This window comes from the organism of the source record quoted next, unplaced genomic scaffold, assembly GCF_019419815.1.
Source record: "Pyrus x bretschneideri cultivar Hongxiangsu unplaced genomic scaffold, Pyrus_bretschneideri_v1 Contig100, whole genome shotgun sequence".
NCBI lineage: Eukaryota > Viridiplantae > Streptophyta > Magnoliopsida > Rosales > Rosaceae > Pyrus > Pyrus x bretschneideri.
Window position 1 is genome coordinate 115,951 of NW_025999392.1, and position 24,396 is coordinate 140,346.

General features: G+C 37.1%; 3 protein-coding genes across 4 annotated transcripts; 2 read left to right on the forward strand and 1 right to left on the reverse strand.

Annotated features, from left to right (window-relative positions):
• Positions 1–18: 18 nt before the first annotated feature.
• On the forward strand, positions 19–1,991 carry LOC103967525 (NAC domain-containing protein 2-like). Its single transcript, XM_009348996.2, has 3 exons — positions 19–181; positions 282–556; positions 1,953–1,991. The coding sequence occupies exons 1-3, from the start codon at positions 19–21 to the stop codon at positions 1,989–1,991; spliced, it is 477 nt and encodes a 158-aa protein (XP_009347271.2).
• Positions 1,992–9,605: 7,614 nt separating this feature from the next.
• LOC103967510 (protein CELLULOSE SYNTHASE INTERACTIVE 3) lies at positions 9,606–19,072 on the forward strand. 2 transcript variants are annotated; one of them, XM_018652413.2, is made up of 9 exons: positions 9,608–9,766; positions 9,861–9,906; positions 10,062–10,275; positions 10,685–10,783; positions 11,032–14,098; positions 14,210–16,754; positions 16,914–17,368; positions 18,182–18,298; positions 18,572–19,072. In XM_018652413.2, the coding sequence occupies exons 4-9, from the start codon at positions 10,722–10,724 to the stop codon at positions 18,587–18,589; spliced, it is 6,264 nt and encodes a 2,087-aa protein (XP_018507929.2). In that variant the 5' UTR covers positions 9,608–9,766; positions 9,861–9,906; positions 10,062–10,275; positions 10,685–10,721; the 3' UTR covers positions 18,590–19,072. The 2 variants fall into 2 exon arrangements, with proteins under 2 accessions (XP_009379035.2, XP_018507929.2); XM_009380760.3 differs by lacking the exon at positions 9,861–9,906 and having other exon boundaries at positions 9,606–9,766.
• An 80-nt stretch (positions 19,073–19,152) lies between these two features.
• Positions 19,153–22,552, reverse strand: LOC103967511 (replication factor C subunit 3). Its single transcript, XM_009380761.3, has 9 exons — positions 22,276–22,552; positions 21,642–21,858; positions 21,332–21,420; positions 21,081–21,240; positions 20,453–20,534; positions 20,043–20,172; positions 19,888–19,951; positions 19,740–19,808; positions 19,153–19,430 (listed from the first exon to the last, which is right to left on the reverse strand). The coding sequence occupies exons 1-9, from the start codon at positions 22,463–22,465 to the stop codon at positions 19,331–19,333; spliced, it is 1,101 nt and encodes a 366-aa protein (XP_009379036.2). The 5' UTR covers positions 22,466–22,552; the 3' UTR covers positions 19,153–19,330.
• Between the last annotated feature and the right edge of the window lie 1,844 nt (positions 22,553–24,396).

Genomic DNA, 24,396 nt, shown 5'->3' on the forward strand with positions numbered 1-24,396 from the left:
TGAACGACAAGGGTTGAAATGTCGTCCGTCGATTTCCAGCTACCACCAAGATTCAGGTTCCACTCAACAGACGAGGAGCTCGTGAAGCACTACCTCTGCCAGAAATGTGCGTCGCAGCCAATATCTGTCCTGATCATTGGCGAAATTGACCTCTACAAATACGACCCTCGGGAGCTCCCAGGTAATTATCCCCTGAATTTTAGGAATCTTTTCCAAATTTTCATAGATTTCTTTTTCTTCTTTTCTAAATAATATTTATTAATTTAAATTTTGTATTGCAGGTTTGGCGTTGTACGGGGAGAAAGAGTGGTATTTCTTTTCGCCAAGGGACCGGAAGTACCCGAACAGTTCAAGGCCGAATCGAGCGGCCGGAAGCGGTTACTGGAAGGCGACCGGTGTCGATAAGCCTATTGGGCATCCGAAATCATTGGGCATTAAGAAAGCTCTAGTGTTTTATGCTGGAAAAGCCCCTCGTGACGAAAAGACCAATTGGATTTTGCACGAGTACCGCCTCGCCGACGTGGACCGCTCGCCGCGAAAAAAGAACAGCCTCAGGGTATACACGCTACTTTCCCTCTTGTTAGATTAGGGTTGGGGTTAAAATTATGACTCTACAATTTCGTTGCATGACGACGACGATTCAATTAACACGACTTTGTTCAAATCATTTTTTTTCTTTTTTGAACAAATAATATTATTTATACTTAATGTAGTTCAAAATTTCAAATTCACATTTTATGAGAATTGAATTTTAAACCTAAGCGAAGAAAATCCTATCACAAATTGTAACACGTACTTTGACGTAAATAATATTATCCCAATGGGCTTGGGTCCCACTTGTTCATTCCATGAATTGGCACCGTATGTGAACGGTGGAGATTGAACCTGTTTTAGATCAACGGTGTGTTTAAAATTTCCAATTTTGGAAAAACAAATTGACTTTTTTGTGATGGTGACTGAAGCTATTAGCGATAACTAAAGGATAAGACTGACTTGATAAGGGGATTTTATTTGTGGTTAGGATTTATTTTTATTTTTTTTTTTTTCTTAATTAGCGAATGATTAATTAATTGAATTGGATACCGATGGACGGTCTGCATTTTCACAGCTGGATGATTGGGATAATGTGCATACATGGGCCTCGATAAAAACCTTGCCAGGTATTTCAACCCGGTCTAAGGAAAAAAGAGTGTCCCACATGTTTCAAGAGATAAGAATATTTGGAAACAATCTCTTTTAAAAAGGCACTAGTTGCTCAATCCTCCATAAGCGAGTGTGTCTAATTTTTTCAGGTCGTAGGTGCCAACAATTAACCAATGGATAACAGAGTCATCTGCTTACTTGCTCATGGACCATTTTCCTTAACAAGAGATTCTAAAATTCTTTCTATCATTTTACGTGTGAATAAAGTAGCATACAATAGTAGCTCAACACTACAAGATATTGCTTTTTTCTTTCACTGTTCCTAGCAATGATAGTTCGACAATCAAACCTTTATTGATTTCTTTTTAATTAAATTATATCTAATGGCAACTAATATGTATCTTGTTGAAAATTGAACATGTTATCAAATTGCTCAATATTTTTTTTTTTTAGTACATCGATATTTTTACACTAGGAAGATAGGGAGTTCGGCTAAAGCACACAATGGGCAACCTAATTTGGTATCGAATTTGCCATTCACGAGATTCGAACCTAAGACCTCTCAGTTCCAAGTGAAGATAAATATCATCAGACCGTAGTATTAAGTAGCTTAAATAGTTGAATATTAAAGAGGCACATTTTTATTTGAAGATGTATTTTAAATTAGGGTAATGTTAGGGAGACCACCAATAGAAAGGTTAAGTAATAATTTAATCATTAACAGCTACATTATTTGATTTGTAAATTTGGTTTAAAAATTTTGATATTCCTAACATTATCGGTTAAATTATTCATTGTTATTGTTGAAGATTGATGGCTTAGCTCATGGATCGGTTGGTGGTTCATGATTGTATTATCCTTGGGCCCACCTAATTATTTGGACCTAAAATTATTGGGTTGGGCCGAGTATGGAATTGTTCTCGGCCCAGAAGTTCTGCTCGAGGATTTCTACAAACCAGTAGGTTCATGGGCCGCCTAACTAAGGTCGGCCAAGCCCTGTTTGGAAAAGAATATTCCAGATGAATAAGACGTAGGTGGGCCCTATTGTGAAGTGGAGGAATGAAGTGGTTAAGTCCAGATGCAGTAAGGATTCTCGGTCATATAAGGATACTGGAAAGTGGAAGTGAATGTGGCCTAATAAGAGGTTGAATTCAAAATCCTAATAGAAATGAGATTGGCCGAGATAAGATGGATTGGGGTAAGGAGCCGTAGTTTGAGTATGGTTAGGATTTGTTCTTGTTGCTATAAATAGAGAATGAAGTGTGCAATTCAGGCTCCCCAATTCAACACATAATTGCCTTGCGCAAAGCTCTCAAACAACTTGAGATTTTCATTTTCTTTTTCTACCATAACATCTTCAGTTTGGATAAACAGCACTGTGGAGGCAACCGGCGAACATCTTCAGTTTGGATAAACAGCATTGTCGCCGTAGAACCGATCGACCAAGGAGCACCTTCAGTTTGGATAAACAGCACTGCGTCGAGGCTGACTGGTTACCTATCCAAGTCTCGGTCGAGAAGGGTTTCTAAATCCTTATTGGCAGACGTCATCTTATTAGCCTTCTCGACGAAGCAAGGTGTTACGAGTTACGACATTCGACACCTTGAATGCCGAGTGGTTTTATGATTGAATACTCGCAAGTAAGTTTCAGAGTTCGACATTCTAATGACCGAATCACATTCACCATCAAGACATGCATCACCTTTGAGTATTTGTGTCCATATAGTCTGGTGTCGATTCGACGTGCTTATACTCTCACGAATATAATCATTGTGACCGAATCCAACATCGACGATTCGTGAACTTCGCAGAATTAGCAGTCTTGTCTTCATGCTCGAGTATTCAAAGGCCGAGACTTGTTCCTTCCTCGGCCTCAATCACAAGATCAAGAAGTCAGCAATACGCTCAACGCAACATCAACAAATTGTACTCCTCGACCAGGTTCGGCCAACGAGTTGGCACGTCCCGCATCAACCGAATGACGTAGTTAGCTCATTAGTTACTCGGCCTGCGCGCCACGTAGGCTTTGTAATTTTTAGGGTCAACACTAATGCTTGACCAAATGGGTGATTAATATCCCCATTATTAATCTATATAAATCAACAAGATTGCATCTAACACAGACATTGTTTTCAATAGACATCACCAAGATTCATTTCATAAATCAGGATTTTGTTCGTTACACACCTTAAATATATAGAAAATACTTACATATTTATAAGTTAAATATTACTTTATTAATTACATATTAAAACTTGAATCTAACAAGAAATATTAAACAAACAAATATGGTAGACATCTAGATTCCAGACAATTTTTTATTATATTTTACATTGATCTCCAGGATTGCATCGCATCTTGGTGTGCTTAATGAAGGTTTAAGGCACTTGGCTAACACTATTAAACATCAATTAATTAGTTGTAAAGTGGAAAAGGAAACCTTTATTAATCAACACTAACCTTTGCTTAGATTAGCAACAACTTGATCCCACATTTTAATGTTGTTTAAATTTATGCATGAAAAAGTCATGAGTTAATTTCTTAATCATTTGATGCCAGAGGTGGTTAAATAAAGAAATTTCAAGCTTAATTAACGGGTTAATGGAGTTTTTTTTTTTTTACTAATTAGCAAATTAAAACAAAGTCATGAGTTAATTTCTTAATCATTTGAGTTGTTTGCGTTGGAGTTATTTGAAATGGGGTATTTATATTGGATAAGGATCCAAAGCATATAGGTGGGATATAAATTACACAACCACTTCTTTTGTTTACCAATCATCTATTCCTTTGCATATTTTACTTCTTAGTTTAATTACTTGGTTAATATTCTCTTATCAACCAGTTTGACATACGATCATATGATGAAGTGATACATGATTGCTTCACTAAAGATTAGTAAAAATACAGCCATCACCGGTTGTTCAGAATGAAGAAAATTGATGTTCTACTGTAAAGCCAATTGGCAATAGAGATGGTGAAATGTCCTATTGTAAAGCCAATTAGCAATAGAGAGGGTGATTAAACTTCTTATAAGCTCTTACAGGGTTCTTAACTTTCGAGAATGAAGTTGATATTTTCATTCTAAACCCAACTGGCAATAAGGGGAATGACCTAACTACTTATAAGCCCCTGCATGTTTTATTAAATTTACAATGTTAGACATTCTTCACGTACTTACCTACAATTAGTCGTACCTAGATTTTTCTACTTGATTCATTATTATTTTTTAACAAAAATACTTTCACATCTTATTTGGATCCTAAAACCATATATATCATAATTTATCTTAAAAATAATAGTAGAGTTCACTTTGATGAGTCAATTTTATACTATATATTTTGCCCTAATCTTAGTTTATTTTGGTTGTTATTTTAAAAAAATTTTGATACTTTAAATTGTATTTTCAATATAGGATTTATGACTTCCTCTGGGGTACAACGTGATCAAATGGATGAATTTTGGAGTAATTCCAATTGGAAGATGTTTATGAGTCGCTATCAAAATATCAAAATTTTCCACCAAGCAGTTATTTTCTGGCAATGAAATAAAGAAGCAGTGCACGTTGCTAGAAAGTGACATTTCTAGGCTTAATTGTGATTTTTGGAGCCTAAGATGACCTCCGATGGGTTCGTGGTCTTCTGGATAAGTGTTCAAAATATTCCAAGCTTTAAATCTAGCTTTTATGGGTCGGTTTTAGAGCATATATGGGTCCAAAACGTGACTGTGTAGATTTTGGGCAAATTTTACTAGTTAATTTAGGATTATGTTTCCTAATTTATTTTAATTTGTTTGGCTTCCTAGTCTGATTCTAAGACTTTTAGGGTTTTAATTTGTAGTAGTATAAATAAGGCTTTTTAGCCATTAGGGTTTAGGGAGAGAAGGCACGCACTAATTTAGAGAGCCTTTGACAATTCAAGTTTATTTTCAAGATGTTTTCTTTCCATGTTCTTAATTATTTTTGTTTATGATTGTCGTAACTAATTTGTGTTTGTTAGGGTGAGGCCACGAGCCTTAGCATGTATATGTAGTCTTTATTCAATTGCTTATGATATTATATATGCATACTTTGAATTATTAATCACTGTGTTTAAACTGTCTCTATATCTTAATACTTAGCTACCATTAGGATGCTTAGATAAGTAATCGGATACGATTCGGTCAAAATATCACTGGAGGATTAAGTATTGCTTCTTGTGGTTAATAAATGTAATTTCACCTAAGGCGAATATCACGCTTTTAGGGGTTGCATGGTTTTTCAAAGGGTTTTCACAAAACTTAATGAGTCTTACATGTTCATATTTGATGTGAATATCACAGACGGATTGCATGTTAGATATACGTTCTTGCTTGAATATCACAAGGAGAATATGTATTAGGAAAACCTAACCTTCAAAGTTGCATGTGTAATTCATAAGTAATTGGTAAAGTTACATAAGATTGTTAAGGTGACGGTGGAACCCTAGGCTTTTACAATTTGGATTTCAAAACGTTTTCTTTTCCTTTTCTTTGATATTGCATATTTTCTAATCTTTTTAATTAAATTCGTTTTTAATATTTTAGGTTATAAAATTATCCTTTTCTAAAACCTTGTTTCAAATAATTAATTAAGATTTGGTCTTAACATAAATTATTCATTCAATTCTTGTGGAAAACGACCTTATTTGAGCCATTTATACTACAACTACCTTGTCCACTTGCAAATATTTTTAAGTGTTTTTATCCCTACCTTTACAAGTGGTAAAAATCCTATCAAGTACTACAATGTGTAGTATTCTTCTTTACTTATATGTGAAGATCGTAAGTTCGAATCATGAAAATGACGAGTTCAATTACCAATTTATTTCTTCCACTTTTTACTATAAATATATAGTAAACAATCCCAATCCCAATCCCAATCCCAACTCATTACTATGGGTTTAAAATTAGTATACTTACTAGATCAATTAATCATTGAAGGGAGGGTCCAAATTTTAATGATTTTAAAATAGTATGCATAATGAAATTTTATTACAAACAATAGTATTAGTGGATTAAATTGTTAATTGTTAGGAGGGAGGGGGGTTTGTTCCTGCACCGAAGTGTATAGACAAAGTCGGTTATTTTGGTGCCTAGGACAAACACTCAAAATGTGTCTTTTTTCAATACGCGAACATATATTAAAAAGAAATATTTAAAGAAGACTAGAACCTAGTCGAAGTTGAAGGGTTAGGCCCTTATGCCCATATTATATTACTTGAAGAGGAAAAAAAAACAACTGGGAGGGGGAACATAGTACCTAAACCCCAACGATCAAAAGCAAAATCTTATACAACCACTCCAAGGAAAAGCTCCTTCTTGAAATTTCAACCTTCAAGAAATCTTCATCTTGCATTTTTTGAGGCAAAATATCAGTTAGATAATCATAATCCAAGTCTTCAACCTCATCCTTTTTCAACATAAGATTGCTAATCCATTTAACCTATCTTGAGTCATAGTGGTCTGCAAGGAAGATTTTAATAATTTCAATTTTGTAAAACTTCTTTTTGCAGATGCACCATAGTCACAAGTATAGTCAATGATATACGATAAGCAATCAACACATCTGGACACATATCAATTTCTTTTACAAACTTTGCTATTTACATGGATGTCCAAGGCCTATCATATTCAACTAGTTCTTCAGGTAACATCATTTGTAAAACATGTACTTCAGAACATAAGACGACTCCATCTACATCAATAGCATTGTGATGTTTCAAATGTGCTTCAAGATTCATACAACAGTCTTTTAGCTCCTGATCATGCAATGAAATTAACTTTGATGCATCAAACAAGAAACCAATTGGTTTCTCTAATTGGCCCCCCTTTCTACAAGTAAGTGTCTCATTTCTGCACTGAGACCATCTCAAACTCTTGGATGATAAATGTTTAAATGGAATATATGTTCTAGGGATTCAATATTTTCCTCTACATCAATATGGTCATCACCAACATTTTTCTCTACATCACCACTATTTTTGTAGTCATGAGATTCATCACCAACATCTTCCTCTACATCACCATCATCTTGTAACTCTTCACTAACATCACTTTCTATCAAATTTTCAACCGACTCATTATTTTTAGAAGAAAACAAAATTTATTACGAGATCCTTTTAAACTTTAGGCAATTTCTTTATCCTTTACCTTTTTTTTTTTCCTTTTCATATTACCAGGAAGTTGTTTTCAAAAAGACTTGACTTCAATAATTGTTTTTGAAAAATTACCTACACGCCAGATAACAAAAAATTTCAATTCAAATAATCATTCTAACATATATTATTTATATATTATCAAAAATACTAATATATGGTTCCAATATAGATTATAAAAAAATTACCAACAAACAACATATCATTCAACATCTATTATGAAAAATCACCTACTTGCCAGTCGTCACTTGGGTTTTGTTGCTTTTGCAATCTACTTAGAGAGAAAATGAACTTCACAACTAGAAATTAAGGCGAAAAAGAATATTTGTAAAATCTAATTTCCATTTCTAAAGCAAAATTATGGTGAAAAAAAAGGGGAAATTGAAATTGAAACGAGTGGCGGCAGTGAAACATTGAGACCCGAGAGAGAGAGCATGAACAACAGAGCCGTGAAGGGTCGAAGGCAGAGGCAGCTGATCGACAGGACCGTTGGGTTTGGGTATGGGTGGATGGTGTAACCGTGCAGGGACCATTGGGTCTAGGTCTTACCATCTTGGCAGCAGGTCTGCAAGCTCTGTCTCTGGTCGTGAAAATATGAAAAGAAGAACGAAGGTGAAGACCTAGGGCACATGGGCACTGTAGTAATTTTTATATACCTATATATGAACCGTAAAATGTGTTGTTGTCCCAACAAATTTGGGCCCTGGATTGGGCCAGGATAGCCTTTTGCCTAGACATCATTACTTTCTACCATTGCGGTAAAGCACCATCTCATGCATTATGAAAATTTTGAGTAGGTCTAAAGCAACCATCACAAGAGGAAATTACAAATTTTGATAGAGTTTTTCCATGAAAAATGCTCTAAAATTCTTACCATTTGATCCTTGTCCCATAAAGGGAACAATTTACCATACCAATACCCCAAAACAAAAAATTTCAAGACAACAACAATATGGCAGTTGAAAACAAAAATATCCACATCAAAAAATGAGAACAAATAAAAATAAAATAGAAAAAATAAATGCAAACAAACAATTTCATAACAAAAATCCAAGCTAGCACAAATCCCTAAGAGGAAACAATTAGCTAAACTTACCGTTTGTGCTTATGATTCAATGATACGTCTTATAAAATGGTATGAGTTTTATGCAAGATTTAATCACTGTAAGATTTATTAATTTTATGTATACAAGATCTAAACTGTTAATTTCTAGACCACTCAATGATACATCATAAAAGAACAAAGAAACCCTTGACCCAATTAGTTCATTTCTCTTCCAACTAACGCCTATTAGCAAATAAAATATTTTAGCTTAGTTAATTGGTTGTCTTAAAATGAATTTATACTAAGATTAGATCACATTGATCCAACAACAATTAATATAATGTTACGTTTCGCTATAATTACAGGATGGTAAGCAAAATACATAACTAATTAAAAAGGAAAATACTAGAAAGACTAAATATGTAGATAAAATTTACAAACTAAATGATGTGTCACCAATATGAATGAATACGTTTATCAAAACTTAAGTAATAATTCAATCACCAACTTCTATGTCATTTAGCTTACAAAATGTTATCTATAAATTTAATCTCCCTAGCATTACTCAATTAACAAAGAAGGTTGTCTTATATGCACTAATGTAAGTCTACATCGAATAATTGATTGTTAGATCATTGGCGATTGGATTATTTGCTACAAATCTGGATTTTTCACTCATTATGTGCATGGCATAATCAAAGTTGCGCATAGCGAAACCAATACAACTGAGATGATTTGTAAAAAAGGGCAATGCTAGGGAGACTAATTATTTAGATTAAATTTCGTAAACCATATGATATGATTGTTGACGATTGAATTATTACTTAAGTGTTAATTAACATGCTTATTTCTTATAGCTGACATATCACACAATTTACAAATCTGAGTTACCTAGCATTATTGACAAATAAATAATTATGATTACAACGTATATAAAAGTTCGTTAATCACTACTGAGGCTTTGGTTTTTTTTTTTTTTGGAAGAAACGATATTTTATATTAAGGGGATGAGAGAGTAGGCTAAGCATCACAATCGTTAACAATAATGTGATTCAAATTTGTTTTTGGTAAGAATCGACCTTTCATTTATAAATAAAAATGAATATCTTTAAAACGTAGTACTCAAACACCGCTCTTAGTAAAAATATAAGTACAGAATTTTTAAAACAAGTAAAAATAAAAAATTGAAAACCCAAAAATTGGGAAAAGACAGAGAGAAAGAAAAACAAAACAAGCAAAAATCCACCCACATGGAAAGGAAGGAAACGAAAAGATCAGACTCTCTCTCTACCTCTGTCACTCTGTCAGCCCTCCATTTCCACACTGACTTCTCTCTGTCTGCTGCTTCTTCCTTCTTCTGCCTAGCCCTTCCGCCCAGGTCGTTCGACGACACTGAATCCATTTCCAGGTATTTTTGTTTCGGAAATTAAATTTTTTACTCAATTTTGTTTCGAACATTTGTGTACAAATTTGATTGCAAACGGACGTTTTTCTTGCCCCAGATTCTGTGATACTGCTGTGATCTGATCTGGGAACTTGTCCTTAATTGTATATAATTTCTTGTGGTTGTTTAAATTTGCAATTTGTTACATTGTTTGTACTGAACTTAGTTGATTCAATTGGTAAATTTTGCTAATTGTGATTTGTGGGCACCAAAGATCGGATCTTTTCACCCCAATTTTGGTTTGGTTTTCGGTGTGCAGAGTGTTGGGGTTTGATTTGGACTGGGAAGGAAGCTTGCATTGTGTGGGATTTCACTGTAGCATTGTACCTTTTTGAACAGTGTTAATGGTGAGGGAAAGCTGGGGATTAGATGCGGAGGGGCTGATGTTGTGATGCTACTTTGGCAGAGAAACTGGGTTTCAGGGTAGTCGGAAGGAGGGGAGTTCTTCGACATTTGCATTATTGGTGACTCAGGTATTTTTCTCTGATCTCCATAAGTTGTATTTGTTTCATATTTATTTGCTTTTTGAAGATTTTTTGTTGGGTAATGTACCTTAATCTAAAAATTCGGTCGTGATCCTTAAGGGCCATGATGATTTTCCTTTTGTGCTTTTTCGTTGGGGATAAAAATGAAAGAGAGGGAATAGAGATGGAAGGAAGGAGAGGAGAGGGAGGAAGATAGCAAAAATACGTATAAATAAAATAAAAGCCTTACAGTAGTTTTTAGTTTGTGATAAAGCCATTAGATGTATTTTCCTTATAAAAAAAAACACAAAAAAACATTACCATAGTTTCTATAAAATATTGTTTAAGTATTTGCAGCTTCAAGTCACCCAATAAGGTTGATTCATTCGATGAACAATTACGATATTTTGATTTTCAGGTGGCTAAGGGGAAATCCGAAAGTGGTGTACGGTCAAATGTCAAAAGGTCCCCCCTCTAAACCGCGAGAACCCGCATCTTCTTCTACTTCACAGTCTAGGTTAGTTATGTTCAATTTGCATGGTCTCTTTAACTGTAGTGACAGATTAGTCTTGTTAGTTCAGAAAATGAATGATTGACTGATAAATTTACTGAAGTGCTCCCAAAGTTTTTTATTTTTGTCCCGATTTTTTAAAATAAGCTGGAGAAACAGGAGTCAATTCCACTTTGGGCTCTTTAAACTTTTTAATTGGACAATTGTTGATTATTCATTTGCAAGATTTTAAAATGAGTTCATGTTTCACCCAGGGATTTAAATGAACCAGCAATGGATGATAAAGAAGGTACAATGGCAAGAGTTGCTCAATTTATTGAGCAACTACATGCCAGCATGTCTTCACCGCAAGAAAAAGAACTTATTACAGCACGTTTGCTAGGTATTGCCAAAGCAAGAAAGGATGCAAGAACAATTATTGGTTCGCATTCCCAGGCAATGCCATTGTTCATAAGCATTCTCAGGAACGGCACCCCTGTGGCAAAAGTTAATGTGGCTGCAACTCTGAGTGTCCTGTGTAAAGATGAAGATTTGCGTCTTAAAGTACTTCTAGGCGGGTGCATCCCCCCTTTACTCTCACTTTTGAAGTCCGAATCAATTGAGGCTAGGAAGGCTGCAGCAGAAGCTATATACGAAGTTTCCTCCGGTGGACTTTCAGATGATCATGTCGGCATCAAAATATTTATTACAGAAGGTGTAGTACCAAACTTGTGGAATCAACTCAGTCCAAAGAGCAAGCAGGACAAAGTGGTTGAGGGATTTGTGACAGGGGCTTTGAGAAATCTTTGTGGTGACAAGGATGGTTACTGGAAAGCAACACTTGAGGCTGGTGGAGTAGATATCATTGTGGGTCTTTTGTCTTCTGACAATGCTGCTGCCCAGTCCAATGCAGCCTCCCTTTTGGCCCGTCTCATGTTGGCTTTCAGCGATAGCATCCCTAAAGTAATAGATTCTGGAGCTGTCAAAGCTTTGCTTCGGCTTGTGGGTCAGGAAAATGATGTTTCTGTCCGTGCTAGTGCTGCTGATGCTCTGGAAGCCCTTTCTTCAAAGTCAACTGGGGCTAAAAAAGCTATTGTGAATGCAGATGGTCTTCCAGTTCTAATAGGGGCTATAGTTGCTCCATCTAAAGAGTGCATGCAAGGTGAGTGTGGGCAGGCTCTTCAAGACCATGCCACACGGGCTTTAGCAAATATAAGTGGCGGGATGTCTGCTTTAATTTTATATCTTGGAGAACTGTCACAGTCACCTCGCCTAGCTGCCCCGGTTGCTGATATAATTGGAGCTCTTGCATACACGCTGATGGTCTTTGAGCACAATTCTGGTGCGGATCAGGAATCTGTTAATGTAACAAAGATAGAGGATATTCTTGTAATGCTGCTAAAGCCTCGGGACAATAAGCTTGTTCAAGAGCGTGTCCTTGAGGCCATGGCTAGTCTATATGGCAACAACTCTCTCTCCAGTTGGCTCAATCATGCACAAGCAAAGAAGGTACTCATTGGACTTATAACAATGGCTGCTGTTGATGTGCAAGAGTATCTTATACCCTCTTTGACAAGCTTATGCTGTGATGGTACTGGAATATGGGAGTCCATTGGCAAGAGAGAAGGAATTCAGTTACTTATTTCATTGTTGGGGTTATCCAGTGAGCAGCATCAAGAATATGCTGTTCAGTTGCTGGCCATCTTAACTGACCAAGTTGATGACAGCAAGTGGGCTATTACAGCTGCCGGTGGGATTCCTCCTTTGGTACAGTTATTAGAGACGGGTTCTCAGAAGGCAAAAGAGGATGCCGCTCATGTGTTGTGGAATTTGTGCTGTCACAGTGAAGATATTCGTGCATGTGTTGAAAGTGCAGGAGCCATCCCAGCATTTTTATGGCTTTTAAAAAGTGGTGGATCAAGAGGACAAGAAGCATCGGCTAAGGCACTCACAAAGCTTGTCCAGAGAGCTGATTCTGCCACCATTAATCAGTTGTTAGCTTTGCTCCTCGGTGACTCTCCAAGCTCAAAGGCCCATACTATCAGGGTATTGGGTCATGTTCTCATAATGGCATCACACAATGATCTTGTGCATAAAGGTTCAGCAGCTAATAAAGGGCTGAGGTCTCTTGTCCAGGTCCTCAATTCATCAAATGAAGAAACTCAAGAGTATGCTGCGTCTGTCCTAGCTGATCTATTCAGCACAAGACAAGATATTTGTGATACTCTTGCAACTGATGAGATCGTGCATCCTTGCATGAAGCTATTGACCAGCAACACACAAGGTGTAGCAACACAGTCAGCTCGAGCATTGGGTGCTCTGTCCCGTCCTATGAATACCAAAACAAGAAGCAAGATGTCTTATATTGCAGAAGGTGATGTCAAGCCCCTCATCAGACTGGCTAAAACTTCTTCCATTGATGCTGCTGAAACTGCAGTTGCTGCACTTGCCAATCTTCTCTCTGATCCCCAGATTGCTGCAGAAGCCCTGGCAGAAGATGTTGTTTTAGCTTTGATAAGAGTACTGGGTGATGGAACTTCAGAAGGTAAGAAGAATGCATCTCGTGCCCTTCATCAATTCCTGAAGCATTTTCCTGTAGGTGATGTACTCACAGGAAATGCTCAGTGTCGTTTTGCTATGCTTGCTATTGTTGATTCCTTAAATGCATTGGATATGGATGGGACTGATGCTGCGGATGCTTTAGAAGTAGTAGCTCTTTTGGCTAGAACAAAACAGGGCATGAACTTCACTTACCGTCCATGGTCTGCCCTTGCTGAAGTTCCATCAAGCTTAGAATCTCTTGTTCGCTGCCTGGCTGAAGGGCCTCCCCCACTTCAGGATAAGGCAATAGAAATTTTATCTAGGCTTTGTGGTGAGCAACCAGTTGTGCTTGGTGATCTATTGATTGAAAGATCAAGATCCCTTGGTTCACTAGCTAACAGGGCAATGAACTCATCTAGTCTAGAAATCAGAGTTGGAGGAGCTGCATTACTTATTTGTGCAGCAAAAGAGTACAAACAGAAGGCAATGGAAGTACTTGATGTATCAGGATATTTAAAACCGTTAGTGTATGCTTTAGTGGACATGATAAAGCAAAATTCTAGCTGCTCCTCTCCAGAAATTGAAGTCAGAACTCCTAGTGGCTTTATTGAAAGAACTGCATTCCACAAAGGCGACGAATTTGATGTCCCTGATCCAGCCATTGTCTTAGGGGGTACTATTGCCTTGTGGTTGCTATGCATAATTGGTTCCTTCCATGCAAAGTACAAACTCACAATTATGGAAGCCAGTGGTCTTGAGGTTCTATCTGACAAGCTTGCAGGTTACACTTCCAATCCACAGGTATCGATTAATCAGCTTCGTAGTTGTAGTTTCATGTTTAGTTACTTTTTGGTACAGATATTTGAAATATAAATTTTGGTAGCTTACTAGATTGGTCATCTTTATGAACAGGCAGAATATGAGGATACGGAAGGTATATGGATTAGTGCCTTGCTCCTGGCTATTCTGTTTGAAGATGCAAATGTTGTTCTGTCACCTGTAACAATGCGCATCATTCCTTCACTTGCTCTTCTTTTGAGATCAGATGAGATGATTGATAGGTTCTTTGCTGCCCAGTCAATGGCCAGTCTTGTTTCTAATGGTAGTAAAGGAATAATTCTTGCCCTTGCAAATTCAGGTGCTGTTGCTGGATTGATAACCCTAATTGGTTATATAGAGTCCGACGTGCCTAACCTCGTTACTTTGTCAGAAGAGTTTTCTCTGGTACGAAATCCTGATCAAGTTGTTTTGGAGTACCTTTTTGATTTTCAAGATGTAAGAGTTGGATCAACAGCACGTAAGTCTATACCTCTCTTGGTGGATCTCTTGAGACCAATGCCAGAACGGCCTGGTGCCCCTCCAATTGCTGTTAAACTCTTGACCCGTATTGCCAATGGAAGTGATACAAATAAATTAATTATGGGTGAAGCTGGAGCTCTGGATGCTTTGACAAAGTACCTTTCTTTGAGCCCACAAGAGTCCACAGAAGCCACAATAACTGAATTATTCAGAATATTATTCAGCAATCCTGATCTCATTCGTTATGAAGCATCAGCTAGTTCTTTGAATCAACTCATAGCTGTTCTGCGTCTAGGGTCAAGAACTGCAAGATATAGTGCTGCAAGAGCTCTTCATGAACTATTTGACGCTGAGAATGTCAGAGATTCTGATTTAGCCAGGCAGTCTATTCAACCATTGGTTGACATGCTTAATGCTGCATCAGAGAGTGAGCAAGAGGCTGCCCTTGTTGCGTTAGTTAAGTTGACTTCAGGAAATTCTTCTAAAGAAGCTTTTTTGACTGATGTGGAGGGAAATCCACTGGAGAGTTTGTACAAAATACTGTCTTCTGCTTCATCCTTGGAATTGAGGAGAATTGCTGCACAACTCTGTTGTACTTTGTTTGATAATACCGAAGTCAGAGCAAGTGCAATTGCCTCAGAATGCGTAGAGCCCCTTATATCACTGATGCATTCTGATACAACTGCAGCTGTAGAAGCTGGAGTTTGTGCTTTTGAAAAATTGTTGGATGATGAACACCGGGTGGAGCTTGCAATGGCCTATAATGTTGTGGATCTCCTTGTTGGATTAGTTTCTGGAACAAGCATGCTGCTCATTGAGGCCAGTGTCTGTTCTCTCATAAAGTTGGGGAAAGACCGGACCCCATGCAAATTGGATATGGTCAATGCTGGAATTATTGATAAATGTCTTGAGCTACTACCTGTTGCACCCAGTTCATTATGCTCTTCCGTAGCTGAATTGTTCCGCATTTTAACAAATAGTAATGCAATTGCTAGAAGTTTGGGTGCTGCACAAATTGTGGAACCTCTTTTTATAGTTTTACAACGTCCAGATTTCAATTTATGGGGACAGCACAGTGCATTACAAGCACTGGTAAATATTTTGGAGAAGCCACAAAGCCTTGCAACTTTAAAGCTTACACCTAGCCAAGTGATCGAGCCTCTAATTTCATTTCTGGAATCCCCATCTCAAGCCATCCAGCAGCTTGGCACAGAATTGCTATCTCATCTTCTTGCGCAAGAACATTTTCAGCAAGATATTACAACAAAAAATGCAGTTGTTCCTCTTGTTCAGCTTGCAGGAATTGGAATATTAAACTTACAGCAGACAGCGGTAAAGGCACTGGAAAAAATCTCAACAAGCTGGCCAAAGGCAGTTGCTGATGCTGGTGGTATATTTGAGCTTGGAAAGGTTATTATTCAAGATGACCCTCAGCCCCCTCATGCCCTGTGGGAATCGGCTGCTTTAGTTCTCTCAAATGTTCTGCGCTTCAACGCTGAATACCATTTTAAGGTTCCTGTGGTGGTTCTTGTTAAAATGTTGCATTCAACACTGGATAGCACCATCACGGTGGCCCTCAATGCATTACTTGTTCATGAAAGGAATGATAATTTAAGTGCAGAACAGATGACTGATGGTGGTGCTATAGAAGCCTTGTTGGACCTTTTACGGTCTCATCAATGTGAAGAAGCTTCTGGAAGATTACTTGAAGCTCTATTTAACAATGTCAGGATACGACAAATGAAGGTCTCTAAGTATGCAATAGCACCGCTATCACAGTATCTGTTAGATCCACAAACCAAATCGCAGTCTGGAAAACTTCTTGCTGCTCTTGCTCTGGGAGACCTTTCCCAACATGAAGGGCTTGCAAGAGCTAGAGATTCTGTTTCTGCATGTCGTGCATTGATAAGCTTGCTTGAAGAACAACCAACAGAAGAGATGAAAATGGTGTCAATTTGTGCATTGCAGAACTTTGTCATGAACAGCCGAACGAATAGGCGAGCTGTTGCTGAAGCTGGGGGCATACTGATTATTCAAGAACTACTACTGTCTCCAAATGCAGAAACTGCTGGGCAGGCAGCATTGCTTATCAAATTCTTGTTTTCTAATCACACACTCCAAGAGTATGTATCAAATGAACTTATAAGATCTTTGACAGGTAATTCATGTCTGCATTGCAATGTGGTTTCAAATGTTGATTTACCCCTATAAACTAAAAGACTAACATATGATATTCATAAACTTCCCTTTATTTATTTATTTCTTTCGTTCTTTCTTTCTTCTGTTGATTTATTGGATCCAATGCTGTGTCTTGCAGCCGCATTAGAGAGAGAGTTGTGGTCCTCAGCAACTATTAATGAAGAGGTCTTGAGAGCCTTACATATGATATTCGTCAACTTCCCAAAGCTCCATATTTCTGAAGCAGCCACTCTCTGCATTCCCAATCTGATTGGAGCTCTTAAATCTGGTAGTGACACGGCTCAGGATGTTGTTTTGGACACCCTTTCCCTGTTGAGACATTCTTGGTCAACCATGCCAATAGATATTGCAAAGTCTCAGGCTGTGATTGCTGCCGAAGCCATTCCCATCCTACAAATGCTCATGAAAACCTGTCCACCAAGTTTCCATGAGAGAGCAGACAGCCTGTTGCATTGCTTACCAGGTTGTTTGACTGTTACAATTAAGCGGGGGAACAACCTTAAACAGGCCATGGGAGGTACAAATGCTTTTTGTCGATTGACAATAGGCAATGGCCCTCCTCGACAAACCAAGGTAATGGTTCCATAGAATAGTTATGTACAACATGAAAAAAAGAAACTGTATTGCATAACCTACATGAATGATACCTAACAGTTGTTGGTCTAGCGGTCAGGTCCTTGGTTTGCTCCCAAGTAGTATGGGGTTCGACTGTCTCCTACGGTTCCCACCTAGCACATGCTAGAGTTTCTCGCTCCCCAAATGTTGTGGGGTCAAGCGGGGGCCTAGTGATTAGTCTGGTCAAAGACTCGGATACGCAAGTTTCAAAAATATATAAAAATAAATAAAAATAAAAAAATAAAAAAACCTTCATGGATGCTTAAATCTTTATTCTTAATAGAGAAATTGATTGTTTACTCCTGGCAGAAGTTTTCTTTTCATTCTTTTCCTCTGTTTATGATGCACGATTGAAGCCTCTTTAGAGCACCTGACAAATCCTAGGGCCACATGGTGCCCCTAATCCCATAAATACTGGATATTGGGATTAGCACTGATATTCTATGAAAATAAATTATATTATTGCTTCTGCAATGACTTTGCTGCGTCTAAATGTGCAATAGAGTTTTGATAACATAGCGATGCCTGCAAGTTCTCTATCTTATATTGGTTTTGTGAAGATTTACCAATAATTATTTTTCTTTAACCAAATTTTTTATTTTATTTGTCTATATATAAATAGGAAGAGTGAGCATAGTGCATTTGACTACAAATCTATTGTTTCAAATGCTTTAATAAAGAAGTTTCATGTTGTGCATACAAGTCATGATGTTTTATATCCTCTCTATGTTTATAGCTTTATGTTATACTGAAATGTTGTTTCGCCAATAGGTAGTGAGCCACAGTACCTCTCCAGAATGGAAAGAAGGCTTTACGTGGGCATTTGATGTGCCTCCAAAGGGACAAAAACTCCATATCATTTGCAAAAGCAAAAATACCTTCGGAAAGGTAATTAGTTTTCTACTTAGATTTGCAAATCGCAAGCAGATAAGTTGATCATTTGTTATTATCATGAATCTTTTATGCTCTTGACCTATGAAAAAAAGTTCGATGCTTTTGTTTCCTGTATGGCTTTTGATTTAATAGGGTGGGTTTAAATCTCATCAAACAATAGTGAAAGGGCGACAACTCTGCACTGATTAGGCACACCCCCACCCCCATTTTTGCGTTTCATTTCGTGATTGTTTTAGGTGAGCTTTTTGTTTTTCTTTTATTTCTCAGACAACGCTGGGAGAGTGACGATCCAAATTGACAAAGTTGTGAGTGAAGGAGTATACAGTGGATTATTCAGTCTAAATCATGACAGCAACAAGGATGGGTCTTCCCGTACACTAGAAATCGAGATTATCTGGTCCAACAGAATGGCCAACGAAGAAACTTGAACGAGTATAAGAGTCAGGTGCGGTGCAGTCTCCTCGTAAAGCTGAGAACGCCGGATTGATTATCCAAATGGGTAAAAGGAGGTCGGCTTGCTTGTAATTATTTTTGTGTTTAAAGGTCCAGTTTTGTCCTTTGAAATATTAAGCTGCTTCACGTAATTGTAAATTACATTTATTAGGTTGCGGATTTGATAGAGTTGAAATGCATTCCCACGTTTTAAGGGAATCTAAAAGTTCAATAGAAGTTTGTACAGGTCAGTCTGTAGGTGCTAGCAATTTGAAGATTCGAAAAGGATTAACGTTTGAAATTCCTACAAAGTCGGGAAAGCTTTTCATTGTACAAGTCCTGCCTTCCACACATCGAGAATTAGTTCGTCGTTGATTAATCTCTCTAATTCGAGTCATTAGACTCGTGGACGGGACTTTGACGCTCATTCATGTCCAGATTCTATTGAGGTTTCAAAACTAAACGTAAGGCTTATATAACAACATCTTGACATCCTCTCAACTCGAGCATTACTGGTGTAATGAACCGACATCTGTCTCATAAGTACATTGCCAACATGAAGCAAAACCCGCAAATTAAACGAGCACAACACAACTAGTTCGCAGCAGCAGCAAGTGCAGATCGAGCTTTTGTGAAAGTGGCCATCAGTGATCCGAGTTGCAACTTATCATTGCACCCAAACGTCAACCTGTACCTGCAAATGTTAAATAACTCCTACAGATTAGTGTTAAATTCGGCTCAGCCAGTTCCAACTTTTATCGCATACTCAATTAGCATTTTGAACAAATTTACAATCTTCGGTATCATATATTGGCAAGCAATTTCTGCAAATGCACTATCTCCCTCTCCATTTTTTGAAGCAAATTGATGAACTATCGTTTATTATACTCTGACCAAGTATCACCATTACCACGTTGCAATAAACTTGGCTGCCTAATTTGTATAGTCCAGAATGAAGAAAACAATAAGAAAATGAAAAGAGGTTAAGATGGAAGACACGTACTCTATGTCAGCTAAATCATTAATCAATTTAACTCGAACATCTGCGGGCATCATAATCTTAAAAACGAACCTGTTCAACGAAAGCAGTGTAGGTGAGACGAAGCAAACAAAATGCCATGAGAAAATGTAGAAAAATGTATAACACTTACATGGTCACTTCTCTTGCAATATCTATCAAAGCCAACCCTTTTCTTGCTTTCATGTCAGATATTCCTGCAATCAAGTGAAAAATAGAAAACACTAAAGAACTTTTCCCTCTGACAATATAATTACAAATACGTAAACAAATAAGATAGTTGAATACGTTTGAAACTCTCAGCAAATGATTCGTTCAAAAGCCAGTAAGATATTTGCTCAATATCTTTGGGCAATGGATTTCCTGTGCAAAGATATACCGCTTCTTCAGTTATCTGCTGTGAAGCCATATGAGTTGACTGCGTATATTGAAATAGAAATGACGTTAACATAATCATGAAAAAACAAATTTAAAAAATCTAGTCATACGGTACCGCAGGTAATTTGAGTTTCTGCTATTACTAATTGAGGAATAAAGGATTTCATAAAATTTTTACATATTACAAGGAAAAATGTCATTTCCCTAACCTGTCGTTTTATGAATCGATACATTGCCACACAAACAGATTTTGCAAAGCAAAAGAGAAAGACGAATAGACAAATGCACAGACAAGTAACATCTGAGTAGAGATCTTTAACCTGCAAAATGTTCAGAGCCTTTCTCATGTCACCATTGCTAAGCCGTACAACTGCCGCTAAGCCACTCGCATGCACATCAAGCCTAATCCAATCAATAAATCTCAACTTGTCAATATATTTCTGACATACAACCATAATGTTTGCTGTTGAAGCACAGTTATATTACTATATTTGCCTTAACAAAAGGGTCGTTTTTTGGGCTTGATTTTGAACCGAGTTTTCCACTCTATTTTCAACTATGTATTATAACAAGGAGTAGGAGAATCTCCCTCCCCGGCTAGGCTTCTACGTTTTCTTGTTTGAAATTACCGAATCACATCTTTAGAATCTTTCACAGTTCTTGGAAGCATTTAATGCAAAAAAAATCCCCTCTAGCATGACCTTGTTGAACAATGAGTACGCCAAAAAAGTACTAAACCTTTTTCCCACTTTAAACTTGACACTGACGAAATGGGTAATAGTTAACCTCAACAGAGAAGAACCTTGCTTACATTTTAGTTCTACTATACAGAAAGGGTGATTTTACAGAATTTAATTTTCATCCTCTATAGGAAAACATAAAAGGCAACATCTACATAATGCACGATCAACGCACCCAAAAAAATGTGAGTAAAAGAATAGTACTTACCCTTCAGCTTCTATAACATGTTTGAGTCTATCTGAGACATGAAACTCCTCAAGTGGAGCAAATCGGAAACGAGTACATCGTGATTGTAATGCTGGAATGATCTTGTTGACATGATTACAAATTAGTGAAAACCTAGTATTCTTTGTGTATTTCTCAATCACTGCACCAAACACAAAAGTATATTAGAAAAACGAATCAGTGAGATATTTGGGAAGTTGGAATCGACAAAAATCTCATCAAACAATTCATACCCCTTCGCAAAGCAAATTGAGCATCCTTTGTCATAGCATCCGCCTCATCCAGCAATACCATTTTTACAGATGACTTTGCACTATCACCCCTGAACAGACATAAACGGCCTATAAGCTTGATCACACAGCTAAACGTTAGACATAATAACTTGCAGAAACTAACATCAAATAGCATCACAATGCATAGCCATCGTTGGTTGTCTGAAATCTTATAATCTTTCAGAAAAGAAATATATTCATAAGGCTGGAAAACAACCAGAAATCACCAAAATATAAATTAACAAATGACAGGCACAAATCGAAGTCTTACCCAAACGAGAAACTCTGCGTGCTAGCAAAATCTTGAATCTGTTGTCGCACAACATTGATCCCCCTGTCATCGGATGCATTCAACTCCAGAATCATATTGTGATACTGCGCTCCATAGAGCTTGCGTGCCACAGCAAGAATAGTTGAAGTTTTGCCAGTACCAGGAGGGCCATATAGTAGGAGGTGCGGCAATCTGTTCTCACTAGTAAGCCTATCAACTATGCAACCCCACCACAAAAACACATTGAACTAATGGATAACTAAACAATTAAAATGAATGACAACTACTTATAAGCATTAAGATTAACCAAAATTATGCTCCGCTCATGCCGAAAATCGAAACATTAGGAAAATCAAGCCAAACCCCTAGGATCTCTTTACATTCGAGGTGAGCAAGGGAAAAAAAACAAAAGGGAAACTGTGCTGCTTTTCTCTAATTTCTCCATCTCTGAAATTATATACATACATACGAATATATACACACAAATGAACATCTTTTATTCCCAGATTTTCTCACCAAACAAACACTACAGTAACTAATTATAATAGAGAGAAACCCAACAAGCATAATCAGCATAAACCCTAGAAAATCCAACACTTGATACCGCCAATCAAGGAGAGAAGGAATTGCTTACTGGTGTCGACAATGTCGCGGTGAGCAGCGACGTCTGCGAGGGAATGAGGGCGGTACTTCTCGACCCACGGCGTGGCTTTGCCGTGGGAAGGGGCGGCTGCGGAGACGACGACGTTTTTGCCTTTGTTGTTGGGTTGTACAGATAGGTTGTCATCGTCGTCGATGTCCATGAGAGTGATTGGCTCCGCCATGGTAGGGACTAGAGTCGACTGCTTGGCTGCTCTCAGTGAGAATCGAGGGTTTCAGTGATCCAGTCAATGGCGCCAACTTCTACAATTTATTATAAATAAATAAATAAACTTTTGTTAATTTTTATTTTTAATTTTGAAAAAATCTATAGTGTTTGTACGTTAAATAGTTAGTTGTTTTATGAGATTTAATTAAAGAGCCGTCACTCAGTACTACGGTCTTTGTGCTATTCATCTTCACTTAAAAGTAAGAGATTTTACGTTCGAAGGCAAATTCGATACCAAATTAGGCTACCCATTACACTCAAAATTTCAAGCACACTGTAAAAGTGTGTGGTTCATATATAAATTTAATATATTAGTATCATTCTCACTTTTTCTAACCTACTATTACTACTACCACATTTTGAGAAATTTAGAAAACTAACGGAAATTTAGACTTCATATAGAATTATAGTCACCATTTAAAATTTATGATAATTATAAATTTAAGTTAGAGATCCCCCCCTTTTTTTTAATTTGTAATCGAAAACAGCATGGAGGCTCTTAAGCGTGAGAGAGAAATGTTAGCCAAGAAAGTACCGAAGAAAGAAAGGTTTTACCAAAAGTGATTTGGACGAGCACAGTGGACATGGGGCACATCTGGGAGAGAGTCGTCCTTGTTGCGAAGCTGGTTGGCCTTGTCGAGCCACTCGAGGCTCCCAAGGAGATACTCGAACTCAACTTCTTAACTCGCCCTATAGACAAGAAATCCTCCATCTAGAGAGATTCCATGTTTACTCTATCGAATTCAGCTCCAGTTAGATGAAGGCAACTCAATAGCAAAGTATTAAAAGGCGAAGGCGTCCTATAGATAGCCTCGCCTACAGATGGGCGAAAGCTCATGGTACTTAAAATTTTAATATATATATATATATACATATATATATATATTTATAAAATATAATACTTTGTAAAACAAAGATAATTATAACTAAATCAAAGATAATTATTCTCAAAAAGAAAAATCAAAGATAATATTATCTCTTCATTACTAAGTCTAGTTGTAATTATTTATTTTATTGTAAGCAATTATAGATAACTTTAAGAGAGATAAGGGTGAGTGGTCATAATTGTAGAGAATTTCAAGGAAAATAAAGGATGAACATCACAATTATTGGGAAATTCCAAAGGAAATAAAGGTTGAGTGGATAAATTATGGGGGATTTAAAATGAAATAATGGCTGAGTGAATCAATTGTTATATGAAATTTGAAGGAAAATAAAGGCTCAGTGAAGCAGTTATGGGGAATTTGAAGAGAAATGAAACTTTGCCAATTAAAATGTTAGGTGGCGGAATCTAAATGAGCAACAATTAAATATAAAAAAATAGAAAATAGGTAAAGTTAGACTTTGTCACGTAGGGTTTGGAGAGAGAAACTCTTTCTTTCTTCTTTGTTTAAACTAGATCAGTCTCTTGCATTTTAGAAGCAGACATGAATTTTGAAGGAAAAAAAGACCCAAGTTGAACGCCTAGGCGCATCCTATCACCGCCTTACCCCTACCTCCCACAAAACAAAGGCTAAAATCTAGCTGCATAGGCGCGCCCTGATACGAGTTTTTTAAAACATTGCTCAATAGAAATATTTTGTACAAAATATGATGTCTTTCTCTCACTCAACTTGAACGGAGGAGGTATGCATCGTAAACTAAATGGAATCAGTAAATTGCAAAAGTAGGGTCCAATTCTATATGGGGTTCAATTTTATATAGAATCAGTAAATTGCAAGCATAGAAACAACGTGTACGAGCAAAGAAAATGAGGAAGTGTATAGTCTTTTAGATCAACTTTTGATAATTATGCCATTTAGTACTACAGTCGAGTGGTATTATTTTTCACTTGTAAATAAGAGACTTTATGTTCGATTATTTCCAAAAACGAGTTTGGACCACATT